General features: G+C 51.7%; 1 protein-coding gene across 1 annotated transcript in view; it reads right to left on the minus strand.

Annotated features, from left to right (window-relative positions):
• Positions 1-522: 522 nt before the first annotated feature.
• Positions 523-21,702, minus strand: part of OLFML2A (olfactomedin like 2A) — a 28,942-nt gene continuing 7,762 nt past the window's right edge. The window contains exons 3-8 of the mRNA XM_061154680.1: positions 14,640-14,747; positions 11,599-11,808; positions 9,303-9,549; positions 6,949-7,167; positions 5,685-5,870; positions 523-4,799 (exon numbers count right to left, since the gene is read on the minus strand). Of these exons, the coding sequence (XP_061010663.1) occupies positions 4,195-4,799; positions 5,685-5,870; positions 6,949-7,167; positions 9,303-9,549; positions 11,599-11,808; positions 14,640-14,747 (1,575 nt within the window). The 3' untranslated portion in view covers positions 523-4,194. The remainder of the gene's footprint in view (positions 4,800-5,684; positions 5,871-6,948; positions 7,168-9,302; positions 9,550-11,598; positions 11,809-14,639; positions 14,748-21,702) is intronic.

Genomic DNA, 21,702 nt, shown 5'->3' on the forward strand with positions numbered 1-21,702 from the left:
TTTTTGTTCTCATTTTTGCTAACAGCTTATAAAGCTTCCCTTTGAAATAAAATTAGTAAAAAGAATGAAATGATTGAAAAAAGAGATAACAAAGCATACTGAAGATGGTAAAGGGAAATGAGACAAAAGTCACATGCATGACTGAGGTTTGAGAAACATCAGTTAGTGATGCTCAAGGCCCCCTCCCCGATTCCACATACTGTCTTTTCCCAGGAAAACAATTCTTTTTGTTTTTACCTTCCCTTCAGCCCCATGTCCCCTGATCTGGGATGCTCTCTCTTTGCAGCTAAAGGTGGGGCTGCAAGGTGGTGTCTGTACCTTTGGGAATGGCTTGTTTCTCCTCTACCCTGGGAGGGGCCTGGTTTTCAGCCTGACTTGGGTTCTTGTGACTTAGTTCATTTTCCAGATCAGTTTCTAGCAACAAGGCCAATTCTTATAACAAACTAAGTATTGTTTAAAAGTTATGAAATGTCTGTGTTATGGTAAGGATGCAGATAATAACATTGAATCAAGACTTCTAAATTAAACTTTTGATCATGTATTTATTTCGGTTTCGTCCACCTTGGTGCAACACAAGATACTGTGGCAATTTACAAAAATAGATAAAATACAATACAATAAAGAGATCAGGGTAAAGGCAAAAGCAGAAAGCTAGAATGAAGCCAGAGTCCAGTAGGAGACCCAGTACAATGACTGTTAAAAATAATCTCAAGTTCAACTTTAAGCTTCCCAGTAGCCAAAGCAAAGAAGAAAACTGACTGGTTACAAAATTCTTAACAACAGCTAGTTTTGGGCTTTGGTGTAAAAACAGACCTGGTTCAACTCTTGACTCTACTTCTTGTTAGATTCGTGACCCTGAGCAGGTTGCTTAACCTATTTGAACTTGAGGTTCATCCCCTGTAATGGGGAAAAGTAATGCCAACCGTGGGGTTCCCGGGTGGGTTAGTGATGCTGTAGATAAAGTTGCCTTCTAGCTCTAGGAGGGTACTGCTTGGGCCCTCAGCTGCCCTGTGTCCTCACTGAACTGCAAGTCTTCAGCCATAAAAAGGAGTTGACATCTGTCCCCTCTGACAGTCCCTACCCTGCCCGTATGTGAAGCCTGTGAGAAGCATAGATGGATTCGAACCTAGGACTTCCCAACTCTTACCCAGGGCTCCCTGATAACCATCCTGGGCTGTGCCCTCCTGTCACCAGAGTGGTTTCCAATGTTGTCAAGGAGGAAAAGATGCTTTAGAACAAACCGGCTTTCAGAAGCCCTCAAGTCATTCCCATGAAACCCCATCCCACCTCCTAGCCTTACCTTTAGGGCTGCCTCCCAAGGCAGAAGCCTCCTTCTTTTCTCCCCAGACAGAGCAAATTAAATATTAAGGCCTAGAATTCTCTCATGAGGAATCAAAGGTAGCCCCTTCCTGTATCATATTGTTCAGAAACACCAGAGATGGCTTTCTTTGCCTTCACAGCTGAGGTCGGCAGGAAAAGCTGTCTCTCCCCTTCTTTAAGTACCTGCCATCAAACATAGTAAATCCCACAACAAAAGCTCTTCCCTGCCTCCCATCACCGATAGGACAAAATCCAATTGTCTTAGAATTTCCTTTCCTCTCCTTTATATTCGACTTCATTCCAAATGTGACTGGAGGGAGTCGCTCCTTGGTTTGGCATTCAAGGCTCTTTACGAGCAGACCCCAACCTCCTTCTTGGGTCTCCTATGCAGATGCAATTCATGACTTGGCGAAACTGGTTAAAAGAAACGAGCACTAATTCTGGAGCTGCTGCGAGAGTGATACACAATTGACAAGAAACACATACTAACCAGCCGTGAAAACCTGACTCTGCTACAGAGTAAATTGCTTGCTTGGGTAAGTCCCTTCACCTCAGTTTTCCCGTCCGTAAAATGGGCACACACAGAGTATATATACCTTCCACTGTTGTGAAGATGCACATGACTTTCTTAGCCTACTGTTGATGTTCACATTATATTACCTGATTTGGAAACCTGGCTTTCCACTTAACTGCCTCCACTTAACTTCTCTGGGCACCAGTCTGACTACCTATAAAATGAGGAAGATAACTGTACCTACAATGTAACCCATATACCAGGACATGAAAACAGAAGGGGTAAGTGAATATTTAGAGGCTGCCACCAGCATCCTGTCCCCGAGAAAACCATTTTGCTTGTCCTTTTTCAAAATCAGTCCATTCTAACTTTCCCTTTTCTAAGACTAATGGGAAAAGAGGAGCCTGAACACTTCTCACATGGTTGGGCTGTGATATCACAAAGCACTGAGTCTTCTAAGACCCACACCCAGGGCCAAGGGAAGTGCTGGGACTTGCAGCCCCCAAAGAGTCTGTACGCGCAGCCCTTGGAGTTCCGCTGGGTGGGGGTGCCTGGATGAGTCCGCTACTATGAGTCAGGCCTGGCTCAGCTGGGTGTCATCATTCCCCTTTATTTCGGGGGTGAGTTACAGCTTAAACAAAATAACGTCACCTGACAATGTCTGAAAGAAGTGTGTTCTGCACAAAATGCATTTCCTTACACTCCAGGGTATGCAGCTGAATTTCCCAACATGGCAGCTGGGTGTTCACACAGACACACACCTGGGAGCGGGCACGGGGACTAAAGGAAAGAGCAGGGTCCGGGGTTGTGTCGAGATCAGCTGTGAACACCCCTCAAACGTGCTGGGATGGCTTGAGTGCTGGGTGGTTTATGGCCTAGCAGCCTCCAAGCCTGGAGAATAAAGGATATGGACAAAGCCATTCTGGAGGGAGGTTGGCTGTGTCCCATTCCCAGAGTGGCCCTGAGCCCTTTCTTCTTTGTTGATGCAAGAAGTCAGGCTGGAGAACTTCTTCCAGCTCTAAAAATGTTGTTCAAAGCAGACAGGGAGAGACCTGAAGATCTGATCCTCTGGGCTGCCTGGGACTGAGGCTCAGGGATGCCCACCTGTGCATTTTCAGCCCCAAGTTGGACTCCGGGCACCCTGGCCTCAGTATCTCCTGAGCCAGGAAAAGCCTGACCCACAGACCCCTTTCTCCTTAGCTCCCAGCTTCCACCCCCTGGGTCTTCCCTGCCACCAGAAGGTCCAAAACCTCCTCTGTGCTGGCTGCCCAGATCTCAGCCTCCCCCCAGCCTCCCAGGCCAGCCCATCTAAAGACCAGGTTAGGACTGCCAAGGAAGAGGAAACCTGTTTCATCCTGGTACTGCCCAGCCTCAGGCTTAGGGTCTTGCTCATGGCAGACCTGGAGTATCCCTGAGTGCACATAGGTTGTGGGTTCAAAGGCCCAGAGAGAAAGGACAAGGTGGACCCCAGGCCCAAAGGCTCTGGGAGGTAACGGGGAGAGGTCCCACAGCCTGGGTATGTGGCTGGAGCCAGCACTTCTGGGTAGAGAGGGAGCCCCAGGGCCTGGCCCAGTTCCCCACTCTGGTAGAGTTGTGCTGGCAGGCAGCTGCCTGCAGCCTTCTCAGCTGCTGCCTCAGAAACAAATGACGGCACTGATGAAGAATAAGAGAAAATAAAAATGAGTACAGAGGGAGGGGGTCTTGGAATGGGGGCTGGTATTTTTTTCTCGGGGTGTGGTTTCTGCTCAGTGGCTGGGTGACTGTGGAGGTTTGGAATGCGGTCGGACAGCGGGTGGGGATGGGGGGCTGGCCAAAGGCAAGGAAAGGGCATTAGCCAAAGGGCCCAAAGCCCCTGGGCCACCAGCAGCTCAGTCAGAACAGGGGCCTGGGATGGCATGCAGAGCCGGCCTCCACCCAACACTAGTGTGTTGATCCCAAAGGTTTCAAGTAGCCCCTGGGAAGGGAGACAGACTTGAGGGACAAGAAAAACCAGGGGAGAGGGAAGAGGGTTGGAGGCAGGGGAGTGCATGGTCAGGTCTCATCTGTAAAGGGGGCTAGCCTGATCCAGATGGAGGCCTCAGTCTGCTCATGTGTTGAATGGGCTTAACTGCCTCTACCTCCAAGGGTGTCAAGATTAAGTGTGTTAGTGCATGTGAAGCTCTTGACAGTACTCTGCAGGTGGAAGCAATTATTACTCCACTGGGTGCTAAGGAAGGTTGATCCTTGCTAAGCCACCTGCCTAGCACCTAGCCCTGGGCCTGGCCCCCAGTAAATGTTTGCTAAGGGAGTCTCTTGCAGGAGTCGCTGTGGGGAGCCCCCATGCCCACGGCCACTCCTCTCCTGTGAGGCAAGGTTCCCACTCAGACCACGAAGTGGAGGGTGTAGGTGAGCTGGTGGCCGTTGTCCCAGGCATAGAGCACCCGCTCCTTGGGGTTGTAGTCGATCTGGGTGGTGTAGGCGTGCTCGTTGAGGAAGGGCAGCTGCAGGCGGGCATCGGTTCCCGTGTGCGTATCGAAGGCATAGGCCACGTGGCCCTCCCGCTGGTTGTACGTGTCCACGGCATACAGGATGCCGCACACCAGGAAGCAGTTCCCATACGAGTTCCGCCGCAGCCGCGTCTTCCACGTGGTCTCGCGCTGCACGGACAGGTCGCCGGGGTCCAGGCGGCTCAGCACGATCACCTCGGACTGAGCCTCGTCACGGTCATCCACGGCAGGGTAAATGACCCACAGGCCGCTCTCGTCCACGGCGAAGTCGATGTCCGAGTGGCCGCGCCACTTCCAGGGTGTGGTGTCCTCGTATACCACGTCCGGCAGCAGTGCCCAGGAGGCCACGAAGCGCTGCCGCAGGTCATACTTGATGATGTTCTTGGTGAAGGCGCGGTTGTAGTAGAAGGCTCCCTGGTACACCACGTGGCCCGTGCCGATCCAATTGTAGGGCAGCTTGTACATGTTACTCCAGCGGCCTGCGTGCAGGGAGCGGATGGTCACACCAGAGCCTCTGGGAAAAACCCTCAGCTCAGCCCAGGAACCGGCAAACAATGGAAACGGAGTGAGCTGTGGGCCTGGAGCTGGGCCAGTTATCTCCCCCCATCAAGACATTATCCCATTTGCCAGGGAGTAAATGGGGGCTCAGAGGGTTCAAGGTTACCAGTTGTGGGACAGCATAGGCCAGGCTGATACCAGGGCATTTGCCCATGCCCTTCTTGCTGCCTAGACTGCCATTTCCCATCCTGTCTGCCTGGGGAATGCCTCAGCATCACATCCTCCAGGAAGTCTTCCCTGGTCTCCAGGCTGGGCTCCCACAGCCCCAAGGCCTCCCTCAAGTACTATATCCAAATTGTCTCTTGAAGCTTTTGCCACACACATCAGATTGTGCATTTCTGGAGGGCAGGTCATGTCTAACTGACCCTTTCTCCCCATCATGTTCCAGATGTGATAATAAAATTTCTGCCCTTCCCTGTCCAGACCTGAAGCTCCTGTAAGCCCTGGGGCTCTGCTAACCTTTAAGACAGAGTGATAACTCCCCACCTCATGGAGTTCTGGAGATACCATGAGTTGATACACACAGGTGATTAGCACATAATAAGCACTCAGCGAGTGCTGCAAACAAGATGGACGTGGTCTTGCCCTCATGAGTGTCATTTACTGTCAAGGGTAACAGTACTCAGAGTTTCCACTTAGGGGGTGCCCCCAGACTCCCTTCTTGGGGTGGCTGACCATTCAGAGCTAGGCCAGGCTGGGGAAGCCTGGACCACAGGAAACCAGAAGGCAAACAAGGGCCATGTCTCCAGGGGAGCCCTCCCTAGGCTCCCCAGACCTGCCCCCTTCCCCTCTCAGGGGCCCCCCACCTTGCTTGAAGTTCTCCAGGTTGCGGAATTCCACCAGGCTGTTTCCATAGTAGTAATTGGTGACGTAGATCCTGTCATCCCTGGCAGCGGGGTCCTTCATCCAGGCTCCCTCATGGCGCCCATAGCTGTGGTGTCTCACAGGGGGGTCCACGGCCCGGAGGGTGCCTTCACAGCTCGCCTCTCTGCCTGTGGGGAGCGAGGGGTGCAGCATTTGATACACACACCCACAGGCCCTGAGCCAAAGCAACAGTCCTGGGAACGTTATCTGGGTCTTTCTTAAATCCCCTCTGAGATTTTGTTTGTAGCCTTATTATTATTATTTTTTCTTTCTTCATAATCAAAGCAATGTCTCCTCATTGTAGAAAACAGAATATTCAGAAAAGGAAAAGGTAGAAAATAAAAATCATTCAAAATTCTGTTATTCAAAGAAATTTTTAAACATGTTGTATTTCCTTCCTTTTCTTATTTTCTCTGCATGTACAGTCATGCAGAAATATTTAAAAAGCACCATCATTCTTCTGAATATACAGATTTATGTATCCTGTTTTTTCCCTCCACTGAGCAATCTCTCACATCATTAAATGACCTTTTAATGATGTGATTTCAAGGTTCCACCAGACCGCCAGACAGCTGTGCCACTGAATTAATTTAACCAGTCCCCTCAGTGTTAGACTTTGAGATTATTTTTAGTTTTCTGACATTAGAAATAGGCCGCAAGGAAACCAGTTAAGCTGTAGCTGCTGTCCACATATCTGATGGATCCTTTAGGAAAGATTCCTAGAAGTGGAATGCACATGGACCAAAGTAGGGAATGGTTTTAAGGCTTGTTATCAAAGGCAGCCAAGATGCCCTCCAGAAGGATGGGCTCAGTGACTTAATTAGGAAGATTTCTACCTAAGACATAAGCCAAAACTACAAACATGGACATGAAAAACAGGGCCAGAGACTGGACAGAAGAAATCCAGAAGTAAAAATAGTTGCTGGATTTGATGATGGGATTCTAGGTGATGTTTTAAGAGGAATTTATTGAGAACACTATCTGTTTCCCTGTAAATGTGGTCAGGCTTTTCCTACAAAGATCAGATAGCCAACATTTTAGACTTTCCAGACCACATATTTCTGTTCCATATTCTTTTTTTTTTTTTTTAAATAACCCTTAAAATATGTAAAAACTATTCTTAGCTCAAGGGCTGTACAAAAGCAGGCTGCAGGTTGTTTTTGGCCTACGGGCAGGAGTTTGCTGACCCCTGTGAGGGTTACTCACTTCGACTGGGGACTTCTGGGCGTGGAGGTGGCTCAGTGAGCAGGGGCCTGGTGGTGGGGGTGGGGGTGGGATCCGAAGCAGGGGTGCCAGGGGCCAAGTCTGCTCCCTCAGGGGCCTGGGGCGCAGCGTCCTCACGCTCTGCCGAGTTGGGCTCGGGTGGCCGGCCCTCCACCCTGGGCGGCAGCTGCTCCATCCAGGAAGTGCCCTTGAGGGCGTTGTCTGTGAAGAGAAGACCCCGTGTTCACATTGAGCAGCACCCACCGCTGCTCGGGATCCTCCCCAGGCCCACCAGGCTGCCAGTGCTGGGGCCATGGGGGAGAGGAGGGGGTGGCCCCTGAGGAGTGAAAAGCCTTGAAAAGTGGGAAGTGGGGAGGGCTTCATGGTCAGCAGACTGGCTGTAAGCCCCTCGGGTGAGTGGCCTCGGCCAAGTCCCCTGCCTCGGTGGGACTCAGCCTCCCCTTCTATGAAATGAGAGTCGTGAGGTCTACCACATCAAGCTGTTGTATCAATTAGAGAAAAATGTATACGAGACATTTGCACAGATCCTGGCAAATAATGAGGTGCCGGACCTGAGACCTCTTTTCCTCCTAAAGAAACACTTTGTACCAATGTTTTCATTTCCTGGATCCAATTTCAGGAGGCAGAAACCCCTGCTCCCATATTACAGACATTGTCTTTGTCTGGAACCACCTTCTAGTTTCTCTCATCCGGGATTTGACACCACAGGTAGGGTAGGGCAGGTGTGGCCAGCTTCTTATCCCCTCTGGGCCCCAGGTCTCTGTCCCCTTGTTCATCTCCTAACTCCCATCTCTCAGCTTGCTTGCCCTCCCTTCTTCTTCCACCCCTGCTGGCACGGGCTGTACTGACAGGGACTTCTTCAGCTCCATAGAACTGGTTGGGAGCATCTCCGGGTCATCCCTGACCCATGCCCCCCTGGGTTGGAAGGGTTGGGGTCTGGGCAGGGAAAACAGTAAGACTCAGGGCACAGAGCAGGGGACAAAAATTCTGCAGCTTCTGGGCTGCAGTCCCACTAACTCGCTGAGAAACCTGGAGGTGGTCACATCACCTCTCTGAGCTCGTTTCCTCTCCTGGATCAAGTGCGAAAGCACGTGTTTAAGGATTCAAAGCTGTGATACCAGAAACAAAGGAATTGTGCTGTCGTTACTGCGGTGGTAGGGCCCCCAGAGATGTACTGAGGCTCATGTGACTTCTACCTTGTCTCTTCCTGCTGGGCCTCCTCTTTGCACGGGGTGTAGTCAGGCCCCACTGGGGAGCAGCCCCTGGAGTCTCTAGGGTATGAAGGCACACCCTCTGGTCAGCGGGCCTCAGTGGGGCCCAACCTTGGCACCCAGACAGGGCAGGGCTTGTTCCCACAGGCCTCACTGGCAGAGTCAGATGCCTGCAGCTGTTCATGGGCAGGGCCCTGGCCAGGGGTCAGCGGCTCTACACGGTGGCCAGGCTGAACTGGCAGGACTCAGAGCTGGCAGCTGGCACCAGGAGCTGGGAGAAGAGGCCCCTGAGATCTGACAGCCCAAGAATTGAGGGGCTCTTGGGAGACTGGTCCCTCACAGTTCCACTCCTGGCCCCCTTGGGCATGGGCTATGCAGGACAGCCTCAGTGGAGGAGGTGATCAGCGGGACCCAGAAAGGGGAAGCAGGCTGGGGACACCCCTCAGGGACACCAGAGGAGAGCAGGCATCTGGGGAGGAGCTCAGAGGGAGGATCAGGACCACACCAGTGGGGATGGCCCAGAAATCTGGGAACTCTTGGAACTTTCGTCTCTTGTTTTTCGATTAATTATTTCATTGCACTTCACCGTGATCTGGTAGGGAGCTGTAAGAAAGAGACAAGAGTCTGTGGGCTCTTCTTTGGGGGGAAGAGAGTGGGACGTGCTGGAGAGGCCATTTACTCCAACGCCATTCTGGGCATGGGGGCTGCCGCAGAGGCCCTGGGGCCCTTCCCAGAACCCTGGCTTGGCCCCTGTGTTCTCCCGCCCCACCAGAGGCAGCTGCTTGGTTACGCGTGTGCTTTCCCTGCTAGACTAGGGGCTTCATGTTAGGCGGAATGTCTGGAAGGTACAGCACACACATAGTGAACCTTCAGCAAACCTTTCAATGAAGGAGGAAAAGTCCAGTGAGAATGGAGACAGCTAGAAATACTGCAGGGGGGCTTCACATTGATTTTATCATTTCATCCCCACCCAACAACCCCAGGGGGGCATTATCCCATTGTGTGAAGGAGCAAAGGGCACCAACCTGTAAACCCTGGAGCTGAGATCTGGGTCAGTCTGCAGAAGAGATCCTGGGTCCCTGTAGGGCCCCTACTCCCCAAGGTTCCAATCTTCCTCCAACTCACCAGCCATGGCCTCGGTCGTGTCCTTTCTGCCCGCCTTGTAGTAGGTGATGCCTCGGATCACGGCCTGCTGCTGGGCCAGGGCCCGGGGCTTGGCTGTGGGCTGGGGGAATCTGCCTTTGCCCTCCTTCTTCAGCCTCTCCACTTTCAGCAGCTTCTCCTTAGGAGGTTTCGAGAGGCCCTTGTCAACAAAGCTCTTCTGCACGCTGCCATATTTGTTGTTGTCTTTGCCTTTCCCTCCAGCTGTGTCCTGGGGGAGAAGGGGAGTCTCAGACTTGGAGGGTGGTAGAAGGGAGGTTTCAGCGGGTCAGGGAGGCTCAGCCTGTGGGGGCTGGTGGCGGTCAGGTGGCTTCAGGCCCTGCGTCCCAGGTGCTCATGAATTCACAGCTCTCCTCCCATAGTGGTGACATCCATGACCAGGGTGTGCCTTGGTTTCCCCATTCAGCTCTCTAGTTCCCCGGTAGGCTTGAAGCCCAGCCTGATAGGTTAGATTCCTGTTAGATTCCCAATTCCTGTTCACTCCGCCTGGGGGTAGACTGCAATGGTCAGCTCCCCGGGGAGGTCAGCTTCCCACCCGTCCCTCTCACTCATTGGTCTTTGTGCGTGAGCAGCGAGAGGTTCTCAGGCCCTCCAGACCAATTCATCTCAGTGTGCCTGGAATTTTCCCAGTTAGCGCTGAAAGTCCCGTATCCTGGGAAACCCTTCAGTCCTGGGCAGACTGGGATGGTTGGTCACCAGGGCATTGACCTTAGGGCATGCTGTTTCTAACATTTTGAGAATTTCGTTGTTATGGCTTCCTTATAATTGCATCTGATGCTGGCTTGGCACGCGAACACAGGGCCTGTGACATCACCCATTGTTAGGCAGGATCTCCAAGAGATACAGCAAGGACGGAATCTAGACCTTCTGTGCCACTGCCCCAGCAGGACTCATTCTGGCTCTGGAACTGGCACAGAATGAGCAGGAAGCCAGCTCTGTGGGCCGAGGCTCCGGGCTTCCTCCCTGCTTTATCAGCACCTAGGTGGCCCTTGCTGCAGACACAGATGGTCCCACCATCAAAATGTCAGCACGGGAGGCCGAGGGGTGGAGAGGAAGAGCGTGGGCTTGGCCATCACGCAGGCCTGGGCTCCATCAAGGCCGCCTTCTCCGAGTGACCCTGCTCCATGTTTCCTCATCTGCCAAACCGGCAGAGAGCATCCGTCCTCGCAGGTCATGTAGGCTTCGCTGAGACAATGTCTGTGAAGAAGTCAGCTGCCTTCTTCCCCCACTCACCAGAAAACAAGGCCACTGTGGGAGCGGTGGGGGCTGTGTCCTGCACGTGGTGACTGATCAAAGGACGAATGGAACTAAAGTCTAGTCTGTGTTCCATCTGCCAAGGCACACATCCTGGTGTGTGTCGGTCAAAGGAAGGAACCTTCGAATAATTTATCCACCCAAAGAGGACCCTCTTTTTTTTTTTTTTAAACTTGTTTTGGTTGCCCTGGATCTTCATTGCTGTGCAAGGACTTAGCAGTTGCTATCCTCGAGCTTAGTTGCAGTATATGGGATCTTAGTTCCCCAGCCAGGGATGCAACCCGAGCCCACTGCATTGGGAACTCAGAGTCTTATCCACTGGACCAGCAGTGAGGTCCCTCCCTCTTCTAATTTATTTGACCAGTGGGAGAGTCTTTTCTGCAATCTGTCTGGCTAGAGGAGGGCCTTTTTCAAATTTGCCCAAAGGTGTGTTATATGTCATGGATGGCTCTGCCTGGTGACAAAAGCAGTGCCTTTGCTCGTTTTGGGAGCTGAGTTTGAAGATGGAAGGCTGGGTGTTTGCTGCAGGAGGTCTCCGCCCCACAATCAATGGGTTGCACGAAAAAGTGGTATTAGTTGGCTCAGGTCCCAGAGGCATTGCCCACATACACCCCCTGCCCCCACCCCCAGCAGAACTGATGAGCCAGGGGCCCAGCCATAGCAGGTGAGGTTACAAGTGGTTGTGTGGCAGGTGACCTGGTTCCCCCAGGACCAGGCAGGGAGGGTCATCTCTGCAACCTTGTCCCCGCTGGTTTGGAACCAGGAGTGAGAATACTGCCAAACACCTGGAGCCCCATGTCTGCTCCCAGCTCACCTGTGTTGACTGCTTACTGCGCACCAGGCACCCCCTCGCCTCCACCCTGCCAGGGACTCTCCCACTGGGCCAGCCCTCAGCCCCAACCCACGACCCCAAGCCCCCACCCAGCTGGCCCTCAGGGCCGAGGTCCTGGCACACTGTGCTCCCAGCCCACCCACCTCTGGCCCCGTCACCAGAGCGTGGCGTCACCTGAGCCTTGCTGCCGGCGCCGGGGGCCGGGGCGGCGGCGGGCGCCGTGGCCGCGTCCTTCTGCAGCAGCTGGAGGCCCAGGCTGGAGAGCTCCTTCTTGATGCTCATCATGATGGCTGAGTGGTTCTCGTAGTGCTTCAGCTGCTCGCTGAAGTGGCGCATGCTCTCCCTCACCACCTCGTTCTCCCGGCTCAGGTTGGCCTTGATGCTCTGTGGGGGTGGGACTCGAGGTCTTTCCAGTCTCCGGGCTGTCTCCCACCCTGGGGCACACCCCAGCTTCTGCCATCAGGCTTTGCCAGCTCAGTCTCCCGAGCAGGGCCCAGGGGAATGGGTGGGGCGGCACCCAAGAGCAGGGGTGAAATAATGCATGCTGCTCGGAGACCCTGTGGTTATTAACTTTAATTTAAAAACTGCATGAATGAACAAATAGGAAATATGTTCATACTACTAAGTTAAAGGATACAAATGGATAGAAAATCTATGTCTCCCATCCACCTGTTTCTGGGTTAACTGTGATGGCGTTCTTTCTTTTTTCTTTTGTTTTTCTTGGCCACGCTGCATGGCTTGCAGGATCTTGCTTCAGACACTGAACCCCCATCAGACACTGAACCCTGGCAGGGATCGAAGCCCTTGGCAGTGGAAGCTCAGCGTCCTAACCACTGGACTGCGAGGGAATTCCTCTTCTTCCTCCCTCCCTCCTTTCTTCCCTTTCTTCGTTTCCACTTTGTTTTCTCCCTTGAGTCTATTTTGGGGACTCTTGCACATCTGTGTATACAGTGCTCCTTACACCTTCTACTGACCGCACAGTCTGCCACTGTCTGGATGGACCAAAATGTATTTAGCCAGTCCCTTGTGGATCCACCTTTTAAGTTGCTACCCATCTTTTGCTACTTTAAAATTACCTTTTACATTCACAAGTAATACATAAATATCCCCTTTTGATAAAATTAACATGAACTCATTGGGGTTTTGCTATGGCCTCTGATCCCTTCCTAGTCTCCAAGTCTCCAACTTTTCTCCTGGGTCTGGTTGGCTCCACCCACAGCACCAAGCCCCATCTTCACCCCTACTCTGCTTCTCCTGCCCTGCCTCACTGTCTCCCTCCTGCTGCGGACATTGCCTGGCTTTTAGCAGCCCCTAGCCCCACAGGCTTCCCTGGTTTTTCAGATGGTAAAAAAATCTGCCTGCAATGCAGGAGACCCAGGTTCCATCCCTGGCTTGAGAAGATCCCCCAGAGAAGGGAATGGCAAACCCACTTCAGTATTCTTGCCTTGAGAATTCCATGGACAGAGGAGCTTGGTGGGCTACAGTCCGTGGGATCACAAAGAGTTAGACACGACTGAGTGACTAACAGACACACACAGAGCCCCACTCCCACCTGGGTCACAGGGAAGACAGAAGGCAAACCAGTAAGGCAGCTTTCTCAACCTCAGCACTATCGACATTTGTGTGCTGTGGGACTGTCCTGCATTGTAGGATGTTTAGCAGCATCCCCAACCACTGCCCACTAGAGCCAATAGCATCTGCCACCCACTCCCCCAAATTGTGACAACCAGAAATGCCTCCAGATACACCAGCTGTCCCCTGGGGAGCAAAATCACGCAGGGCTGAGAAGCACTGGCATAAGGGAAGAAAGCAGAGGGAAGCTGGAACCCTAAAGTGCTGCCTGACCTCCGTGATTTTCCCTTAGGCAGAGGGAGCCAGCGCCTCCTGAGGCTGTTCTGTCTCCTCCCAGTGTTAGCAAAAAACATCTTCTGTTTTCCACAGCTATCACTTAGTGAACAGAAGCAAAACAAAGATAAAGCAAAACAGAAGATAATTTAAAAATCATTTCTTTGTGGCTGCGGAAATCATTGTCTGGCTCCTCCAGATTGTCTGGCTCACAGTTATGTGAAGTGAGTTAACATTTCCTAAGATTACAAGAGGAAAGAAAGGTCAAAGCAGAACTGTAGAACCAACAGCAGGAGAGCCTGGCACGTACTATGCACAGGAAATACTAGGGCACAGTAGAAATTCAACAACTGTTATGATCTTTCTCCCGTGCTGGCACAAAAGAGATACTCACCAAATAATCTTCGAATAGTTAAGGCCACCGTGACCCCAGGCTTTGGGGTTCGTAGGGGTTAATCAGGGCTTCCCAGGTGGCACTAGTGGTAAGGAAACTGCGTGCAATGTGGGAGACCCGGGTTCATCCCTGGGTCAGGGAGATCCCCTAGAGAAGGAAATGGCAACCCACTGCAGTATTCTTGCCTGGGAAATCCCATGAACAGAGGAGCCTGGCAGGCTATAGTCCATAGGGTTGCCAAGCTTTGGACATGACTGAAGTGACTTAGCACGCATGCACACAAGGGGTTAATCTCCCCTGGTAGGGCACAGGATGCCCAGGTGCCCCCCTCCCGCTGGAAGGGAAGCCGGGAAAGGAAACCCCTCACACCCCTCCTGGCAGCTGCCTATCCCCATGCTCTCAGCAGCCCAGCAGGAACCGGATGCAGGAAACAGGCGGAGGCCAGGCTGTGCCAGCAGAGATGCAGACCTCAAACCTGAACCTCCCCGCTCACTCAGCTCTGTTCCTGTCTTCAGGAGGCAGTGTCAGCCACCCACCCAGCCCTCTGGCTCATCTGCCCTGAGCAGAAGAAGACATTTAGCACCTCGGTCTCCATGGCGGGTGGGTCCTTGAACAGCCATGCTGCCTTGGGCCTGGCCGCAGGAGGCTTGGCCAGTCCTTCACAACACTCGTGTTTCACATGAATGGTCGCCCCAGACTTGTGCCCTGGTCTTGGTGAACTGAGGGTGGCTACAAGTTCCAGCCCCCTCCACACCCCTTTCACACAACCAGCAGGCACCTCCATTTCTCCACCCAGCCCTCCAGCTTCCTGTAAGGCCCTCGAGGCCCAGTCAGATCTCCTCCTCAAAGGCTGAACCCTGTGGCCTGCATCTCCTTCTCCCAGCTCCCTCCTGGAATCCAGCTTCTAACAGCCCCCAGGGTCCAGACAGAACTGCCCAGGCAGCAGCCTGGCCGCTGGCTCGAGCCCTGCCCTTACCTCTTCCAACGTGTTCATCTGGGAAGCCACCTTGTGGACGTAGGCGTGCACTTTCATGAGGTCCATGCTGTACAAGGTACCCTCCAGGAGATCCACCATGGACTGCAGCTGCCGGGGAAGGGTGAGAGTTAGGGGGAAGGCACAGTGCGTGGCCTGGCGCAGAGGGTGCAAAGGAGCCCCACCACCCCGTGTGAGCCCCAGAGCCCAGAGCGGTCTGCTTGACTAGACCAAGCCTGCTCGTAACCACAAGAAGAGCTCTCTCAAATTGCCAACATTCATTGGCAAATTGGCAATTCATGGCAATTCAACATTCAGAAAAAGCAAGGGAATTCCAAAAAAACATCTACTTCTGCTTCATTGACTACACACTGACTATATGAATCACAACAAACTGTGGAAAATTCTTAAACAGACGGGAATACCAGCCCACCTTACTGTCTCTTGAGAAACATGTACACAGGACAAGAAGTAACAGAACTAGACATAGAACAATGAACTGGTTCAAAATTGGGAAAAGAGAATGTCAAGGTTGTATATGGTCACCTTGCTTATTTAACTTGTATGCAGAGTACATCATGCGAAATGCCAGGCTGGATGAAGCACAAGCTGAAATCAAGATTGCAGGGAGAAGTATCAATAACCTCAGATATGTAGCTGATGACAGAAAGCAGAGAGGACCTAAAGAGCCTCTTGATGAAGGTGAAAGAGGAGAGTGAAAAAACTGGCTTAAAGCTCAACATTCAAAAAACTAAGATCATGGCATCTGGTCCCTTCACATCATGGCAAATAGATGGGAAAAAAATGGAAACAGTGAGAGACTTTATTTTCTTGGGTTCCAAAATCACTGTGGATGGTGACTGCAGCCATAAAATTAAAAGATGCTTGCTCCTTGAAAGAAAAGCTATGACCAACCTAGACAACATATTAAAAAGCAGAGATATCACTTTGCTGCAAAGGTCTGCATAGTCAAAGCTATGGTTTTTCCAGTAGTCGTGTATGAATGTGAGAGTTGGACCATAAAGAAGGCTGAGCGGCGAAGAATTGATGCTTTTGAACTGTGGTGCTGGAGAAGACTCTTGAGAGTCCCTTGGACTGCAAGGAGATCAAACCAGTCAATCCTAAAGGAAATCAACCCTGAATATTCATTGGAAGGGCTGATGCTGAGGCTGAAGCTCCAGTACTTCGGCCACCTGATGTGAAGAGCCGACTCATGGAAAAGACCCTGATGCTGGGAAAGATTGAAAGCAGGAGAAGGAGACGACAGAGGATTAGATGGTTGGATGACATCACTGACTCAATGGACATGAGTTTTTTTTTTAAAGAATTTATTTATTTATTTATTTTGGGCTGCCCTGAGTCTTCATTGCTTTCCAAGGGCTTTCTATAGTTGTGGTGAGTGGGGGCCTCTCACTGCGGTGGCTCCTCTTGCCTCAGAGCATGGGCTCCAGGGCACACAGGCTTCAGTAACTGCTGCGTGCAGGCTTAGTAGTTGTGATTCTTGGACTCTAAGGGCACAGTCTCAATAGCTGTGGCACACAGACTTAGCTGCCCATCAGCACGTGGGATCTTCCCAGGCCAGGGATCGAACCGATGTCCCTTGTATTGCAAGGTGGATTTTTAACCACTAGGCTACCAGGGAAGCCCTGGACATGAGTTTGAACAAGTTCCAAGAGATGGTGAAGGACAGGGAAGCCTGGCGTGCTGCAGTTTATGGGGTCGCGAAGAGTTGGACACGACTAAGCATACTACACATATGGCCGGCACTGTGTCGGGGCCTGAATGAAGCACTTCACTTAATCCATAACAACCCCGAGAACAGTGGAGCAGTGGACACTGAAGGAGCTCTATCCGCATCCCCTGGATCCCTGCTTCTGTTTCTCGTGCCCAACCCTGGCTTCCACGGGCTTCCCTTTTAACGGCCTGTATCTGTGACTCTCTCCAAAGAGCCACTTTGTCCCTCAAAGTGTTTGGGAGTGTGTGTCCTCCTGGGGCAGTCTGTAGGCAAGGGCTGACTGGTGTGGACATCTAGAAGCCAGCATCCTAGCCCCGCAGGACAAGTGAGCTGCCACTCAAACTCTAGCGTCCCCTGCAGCTGGGGCTGGCACTTGGCCTGAAACCGTGCCCCTACGGGGCTCCTTTCCCTCCCCCTCCCTTCCTAGCCCTCCCGCTGCCTCATCCACTTCAGTATCAGCTCCTCCTGGGAGCCCTTTCATAATAAGTCATCTGCACACAAGAGTCTGCTTCTGAGCACCCGGCCTATGATAAGCTTTGGAGGTCTTTTATCTCGGTCAGGCAGATTGGGAAGCTGCTGCTTAGACGGGTGAAGCCAAGGCTCCCTGCTGTTAAATGGTGGAGCCAGAGCAGAGCCCAGATTGGTATAAACCAAAACCTCTTTCCCATCATGCTTTACTGTGCCTGTCTGGGTTCAGATTGGGAAACTGAGGCCAAGACATGGGGAGGGGCTTGCACAACCCGTCAGTAGCAGATGCCGCGTCTCCCTCGCCCAGTTCACGGCTCTCCCTTCAGCTGCCCAACTCCATCCCCTCTCTGTGACACCTCATCAGGACATGATCCTTCCCTCCAGATGGCCAGGATGCCAGTGAGAGTGTCAGGGAAACCTTGGCACAAAGGGCCAGTTGGGAAATCAGCTTTCCCTTGCCTCTAGTGGGCAGTTCCTCCAGTCCACCCCCTGTACGCATTCTCAGGGCCTGAGCAGGCCGGCGCTCCTGTTTGGCCTTGGCCAGCTGTTTCCAACAGTTTTACTCCCACTCTCCCAGGGGTGTTGAAGCTGTTTTAAGCCAGAGAGTTCTTCTCTGAGCAGACTCTGATCTCGCAAACAGAAAAAGAGGGACTCTGGTGGAAGCAGGGATAGAGCCCTGAGCCTCCCCTGCTTCCCCACAACCTTGTTCAGCCTTGGAAGGGTTGCATGGTACCCCCAGGGCTCTGTGGAGTTCAGTTTCAGAACTGTGCACGTAGACGCTCCTGGGTCTCAGCTTCTCTCTGGGAGGCAGGCAGCAGGGGTATGGTGCAGAGCAGTACCGTCTGGACAGGGCTCAGCTCAGAGTGGGTGTATAGCAAGGGCTTCGTGAATATCAGTGATGAGTACCATTCCAGGAGGCTAAATGGGACCTCCCAGCTTCACTTCTGTTGCCTTCAAGGCCACCAAAACTGGCTTCCCGAAGCACAACTTTGACCATGGGTCTCTCCCCTGCCAGATGGTTCGCTGTGGCTCCCCACTGCCCAGGTGTGGCTTCTAATTTCCTAAGCTTGGCACTCAAGGTCGCTTCGATCTGCTCCTGCCGTCTTCTTTGGCCTCAGCAAATGTTCACTCTGGCCCAGGCATTAAGGACAGTGATGACAATACAGACACGAGCTTCTGTGATCCTTCATAGGTTGTCAAGGAGTCCGGATCAGGGAACACAGATGGAAACACACACAGGTGCCCAGGTCATTAACGGTGGGGCACTGACCTTGTCTGGGAGTGGGTGTGGGTTGGTAAAGTCTGCCAGGAGGAAGTTTGAACTGAACTCTGAAGGATAAGCATAAATTCAGCAACAATGGCCGGAGACAGACATTCCAGGCCAAGAGAATAGCTCATGCAAAGAGCTGAAGGTGTGAAGACACATGGCGTGTTTGAGCTGAGCTACTCCAAGTGTGGTCTGCAGACCAGCACCATTCCCAGTACAAGCTGCTCATTACCAGTCTGTGATTAAATAATTATGCAAAAATAAATAAATAAATAATTAGGCAAAGCGAAAGTAGACTTCCATAAAATTTCAGAGCCATTCGACAGAGAAATGTTATATCTGTGGACTTGTGGACCCTGGACTTGTATTTTGTGTTTTTGTTTATATTCCATTTCATTTTTCTAACAACTAATTTTATAGTATTTTACAAAATATTGACTCTTCACAGATTTTAAAACACTGGTCTTTCACCACATGTAGTTTGAGAAGCACAGCATGGAACTGACCGGTGGCTAGTAAGGCTGGGACAGACAAGGGCAAGGAGGTGCCGTGGTCATGCCCACTCTACGCACTCTCACCCAGCCTATCTTTATTGCTGCTCTGTCTGAGGGACTCCTACACATCCCTCAGTGCCCAGTTCTAATGTTGCCTCCTCCTCCGGACTACCATGGTCCCTGGGATGTCGCCTGGCCTAGCACTGACTACCTAGCCATTACTGGGATCAGGAGCTGTGTCCCCACAGGACTGGGATTTCTCAAGGGTGGGGCCACGTCTAGTTCATGTCCAGAAGGAAAGGGAGTGAAGAGGTGGGAAACACGCTCCCCTCTGCAGCCAAGCTCCCCAAGAAAGGGGATCTAGAATCCCATTCTTCTTCCTCAGAGCCATGCAACTAAGGTCAAATGACAGCTGCAGTTCTTAGCTTGAGGGGAAGGGTTGGGGTACAGACAAGGAGCGGGTATAGGTGGGTACGCTCTGTCATCCTCCACAGTGGCTTCTCCTAACCCCTTCTCCTGGGGCGGTGGGGGGTACTCGCGGGGGAAGGTGGAGCCACGCCAGATAGGAGAGGCCTCAGGCCTGTCCTGTGCTGCTTCTGTCCACGGCTCCTCTTGGGGCTCTCTGGGCACCTCTCAGGCTTGACGCTTCCTAATGTGTCAAGGAGGCAGAGTATCTTCTCTGCGATCCTCCTACAATCCCACCTGTTGGGTTAATCCCACCACTGCCCCACTCCAGTCCTCTAAGGCTGAATTAAAAATCCCATGGCTGCTGTGCACTGAAAGGCCTGAGGGATAGCTCAAGCTGAGAGAACTGCCCAGTGACCTCTCCACTGGGCAAGGGGACACAGCAGAGAATCCTTGGGTTCAAATCTTAGTGCTGCCAATTCCTTGCTCTGTGATCTTAGGCAAGTCACAGTTCCTCTCTGGGCCTCAGATTCCTCCCCCCAAGTAAAGCTGGGAACATAAGTTCCCTCTCCAAAGGATTGTAGCAAAGATTAAACCAGCTAGAAAAAGGTTTTGTCTACCCTCATGTCCAGTATGCTTACAACTGGGTTACTGAGAAGTGGAAATGAGCAAAAGTTGGATTTCTTCCTGTAACTGAAAACTGGCCTATGGCTTCTGTCCCTGGAGTCTGCAGGGTGCTAGTGGATTTGGGAGACAGTGTGGTCCCAGAACTACCAAGTTGTCAAGAAGTCACTTGGGGACTTCCCTGATGGTACGTTAGATAAGAATTCCTTGTCAATGCAGGGGACACCGGTTCAATCCCTGGTCCAGGAAAACTCCACATGCTGCAGAGCAACTAAGTCCATGTGCCACAACTACTGAGCCTGTACTCTCTAGCCTGCGAATTGCAACTACTGAAGCCTGAGCATCTAGAACCTGTGCTCTGCAACAAGGGGAACCACCGCAATGAGAAGCCCATGCACTGCAACAGAGAGTAACCCCGGCTCACCACAACTAGAGAAAAGTCCATGCAGCAACAAAGACTCATCTCAGCCAAAAATAAAATAAAGAGTTTCATTCCTTTAAAAAAAAAAAAGAAGCCACTTGGCCTAAAATTCAACCCCACCCCCACCCCCCACCGCAACTTTGAGAGTTTTGGTATCCATCCAGTTGTTACAAAAATAAAACTAAAGTTAAATTTAAAGAAAATATTTTGACCCAAATGATGGGAGACGATTCTTCCCGGGGCCTCTGGCTTTTCCACGTGTCTTGCCCGCAGAGGCACTGACTGTTCTTGTTCCAGGCCACCTTGTTGTAGAGTGCACAGCCTTGGAGCAGCCAGAGACTGGTTCCCTCCAGAGCGGGGAAGGTGGGTTTGGTGCTCCTTATAAGAGATTTGGAGATTTGGATTCTCTAAGTAGGAACTCTTTTCTTGGAAGACATCCCACTGAATGTGCAGGTGTTATCCAGCCCCCAGTGCATCACCCCACGAGAAGTGAGTGGGAGAACCAGTGCAAGAAAGTGGAGACACTCTGGTGACCATGAGTAATAAAGTCCTTCGTCTCTGGCTCATGTCTTCTGCCAGCGTCCATGAAACTGGCAGGCTAACCTGTTAGCTTACAAGTAGGGTAACATATCAGTGAATGTCACAGTTCTTGACACGAAAAGGGCAAAATAGACATATGTTTGGAAGAAATTATAAAAGAAAAAGATCCTCTCAAAAGCCACCAAATTATCTGTGAAGACCTAGAGGGGTGATGGGAGGAAGACTCCTGAGGGAGGGGATACATGTATACTTAGAGCTAATTCACATCATTGTACAGCAGAAACACACACAACATCGTAAGGCAATTATCTTCCAGCTTGAGAAAAAGCCATCAAATTATCTGCGCTATTACAAAAAGGAAGACAGGAGAGCAGGGTGATTTAGAACACATGCTTTGGACACAGAAGGATCTGAGTTCAAATCCTAGCCCCACCAGGTCCACCAAGAACAGAGTTGTGCATGGTGTGAATGGTACCCAGATGCCTGGCTGGCTGGGCGGCTGTGATTTCCCTGACCACGTCTATCCAAGCTATGGGTCCTGGTGGTGGGCCTGGCACAGGGCTGGGTCACCCAGAGGTGACGCCTCTTTCTAATCTTCCCGTGGTGGGTGCAGGGTTATAAGCACAACATTCACATAAAAACAGGGTATAGACTTAAGGCTGCATATCATTATGTGAGCACTTAGGCCAGTTACCTAACTTTTCCAAGCCTCAGTTTTCTCACCTATAAAATGAGGGCAAAGATCCCATATTTCACAGAATGGATTAAGTATTTAGAGAAATAATGTAGAGGAAAAAAAAAGAGCTTTAGCACAACATCTGGCACGAAGGTGGTACATGAATACGGGAAATGTTAGGACATGAAAACAATCAGGTGCTACAAAATTTAAAATGCTATGTGGAGGTGACGACAGATGACCTGGTTTGGGTAAAACCAGGACACTCGGCTGGATGGTAAGGAGACAGTAAAGGGCTGTCTTCAGGTCAACTCGCCAGAGCACGCTGCCTCCGTTGCTGACTGGCCCAGTGGCCTTTGGCAGGTGCGGTTTCCTCCCAGAGGCCCTCTGTTTCCTCACCTGTGAAATGGGGCGAGCACAACCTCTCCTAACAAGT

The sequence above is a fragment of the Dama dama genome, chromosome 11 (genome assembly GCF_033118175.1).
Source record: "Dama dama isolate Ldn47 chromosome 11, ASM3311817v1, whole genome shotgun sequence".
Classification (NCBI taxonomy): Eukaryota; Metazoa; Chordata; class Mammalia; order Artiodactyla; family Cervidae; genus Dama; species Dama dama.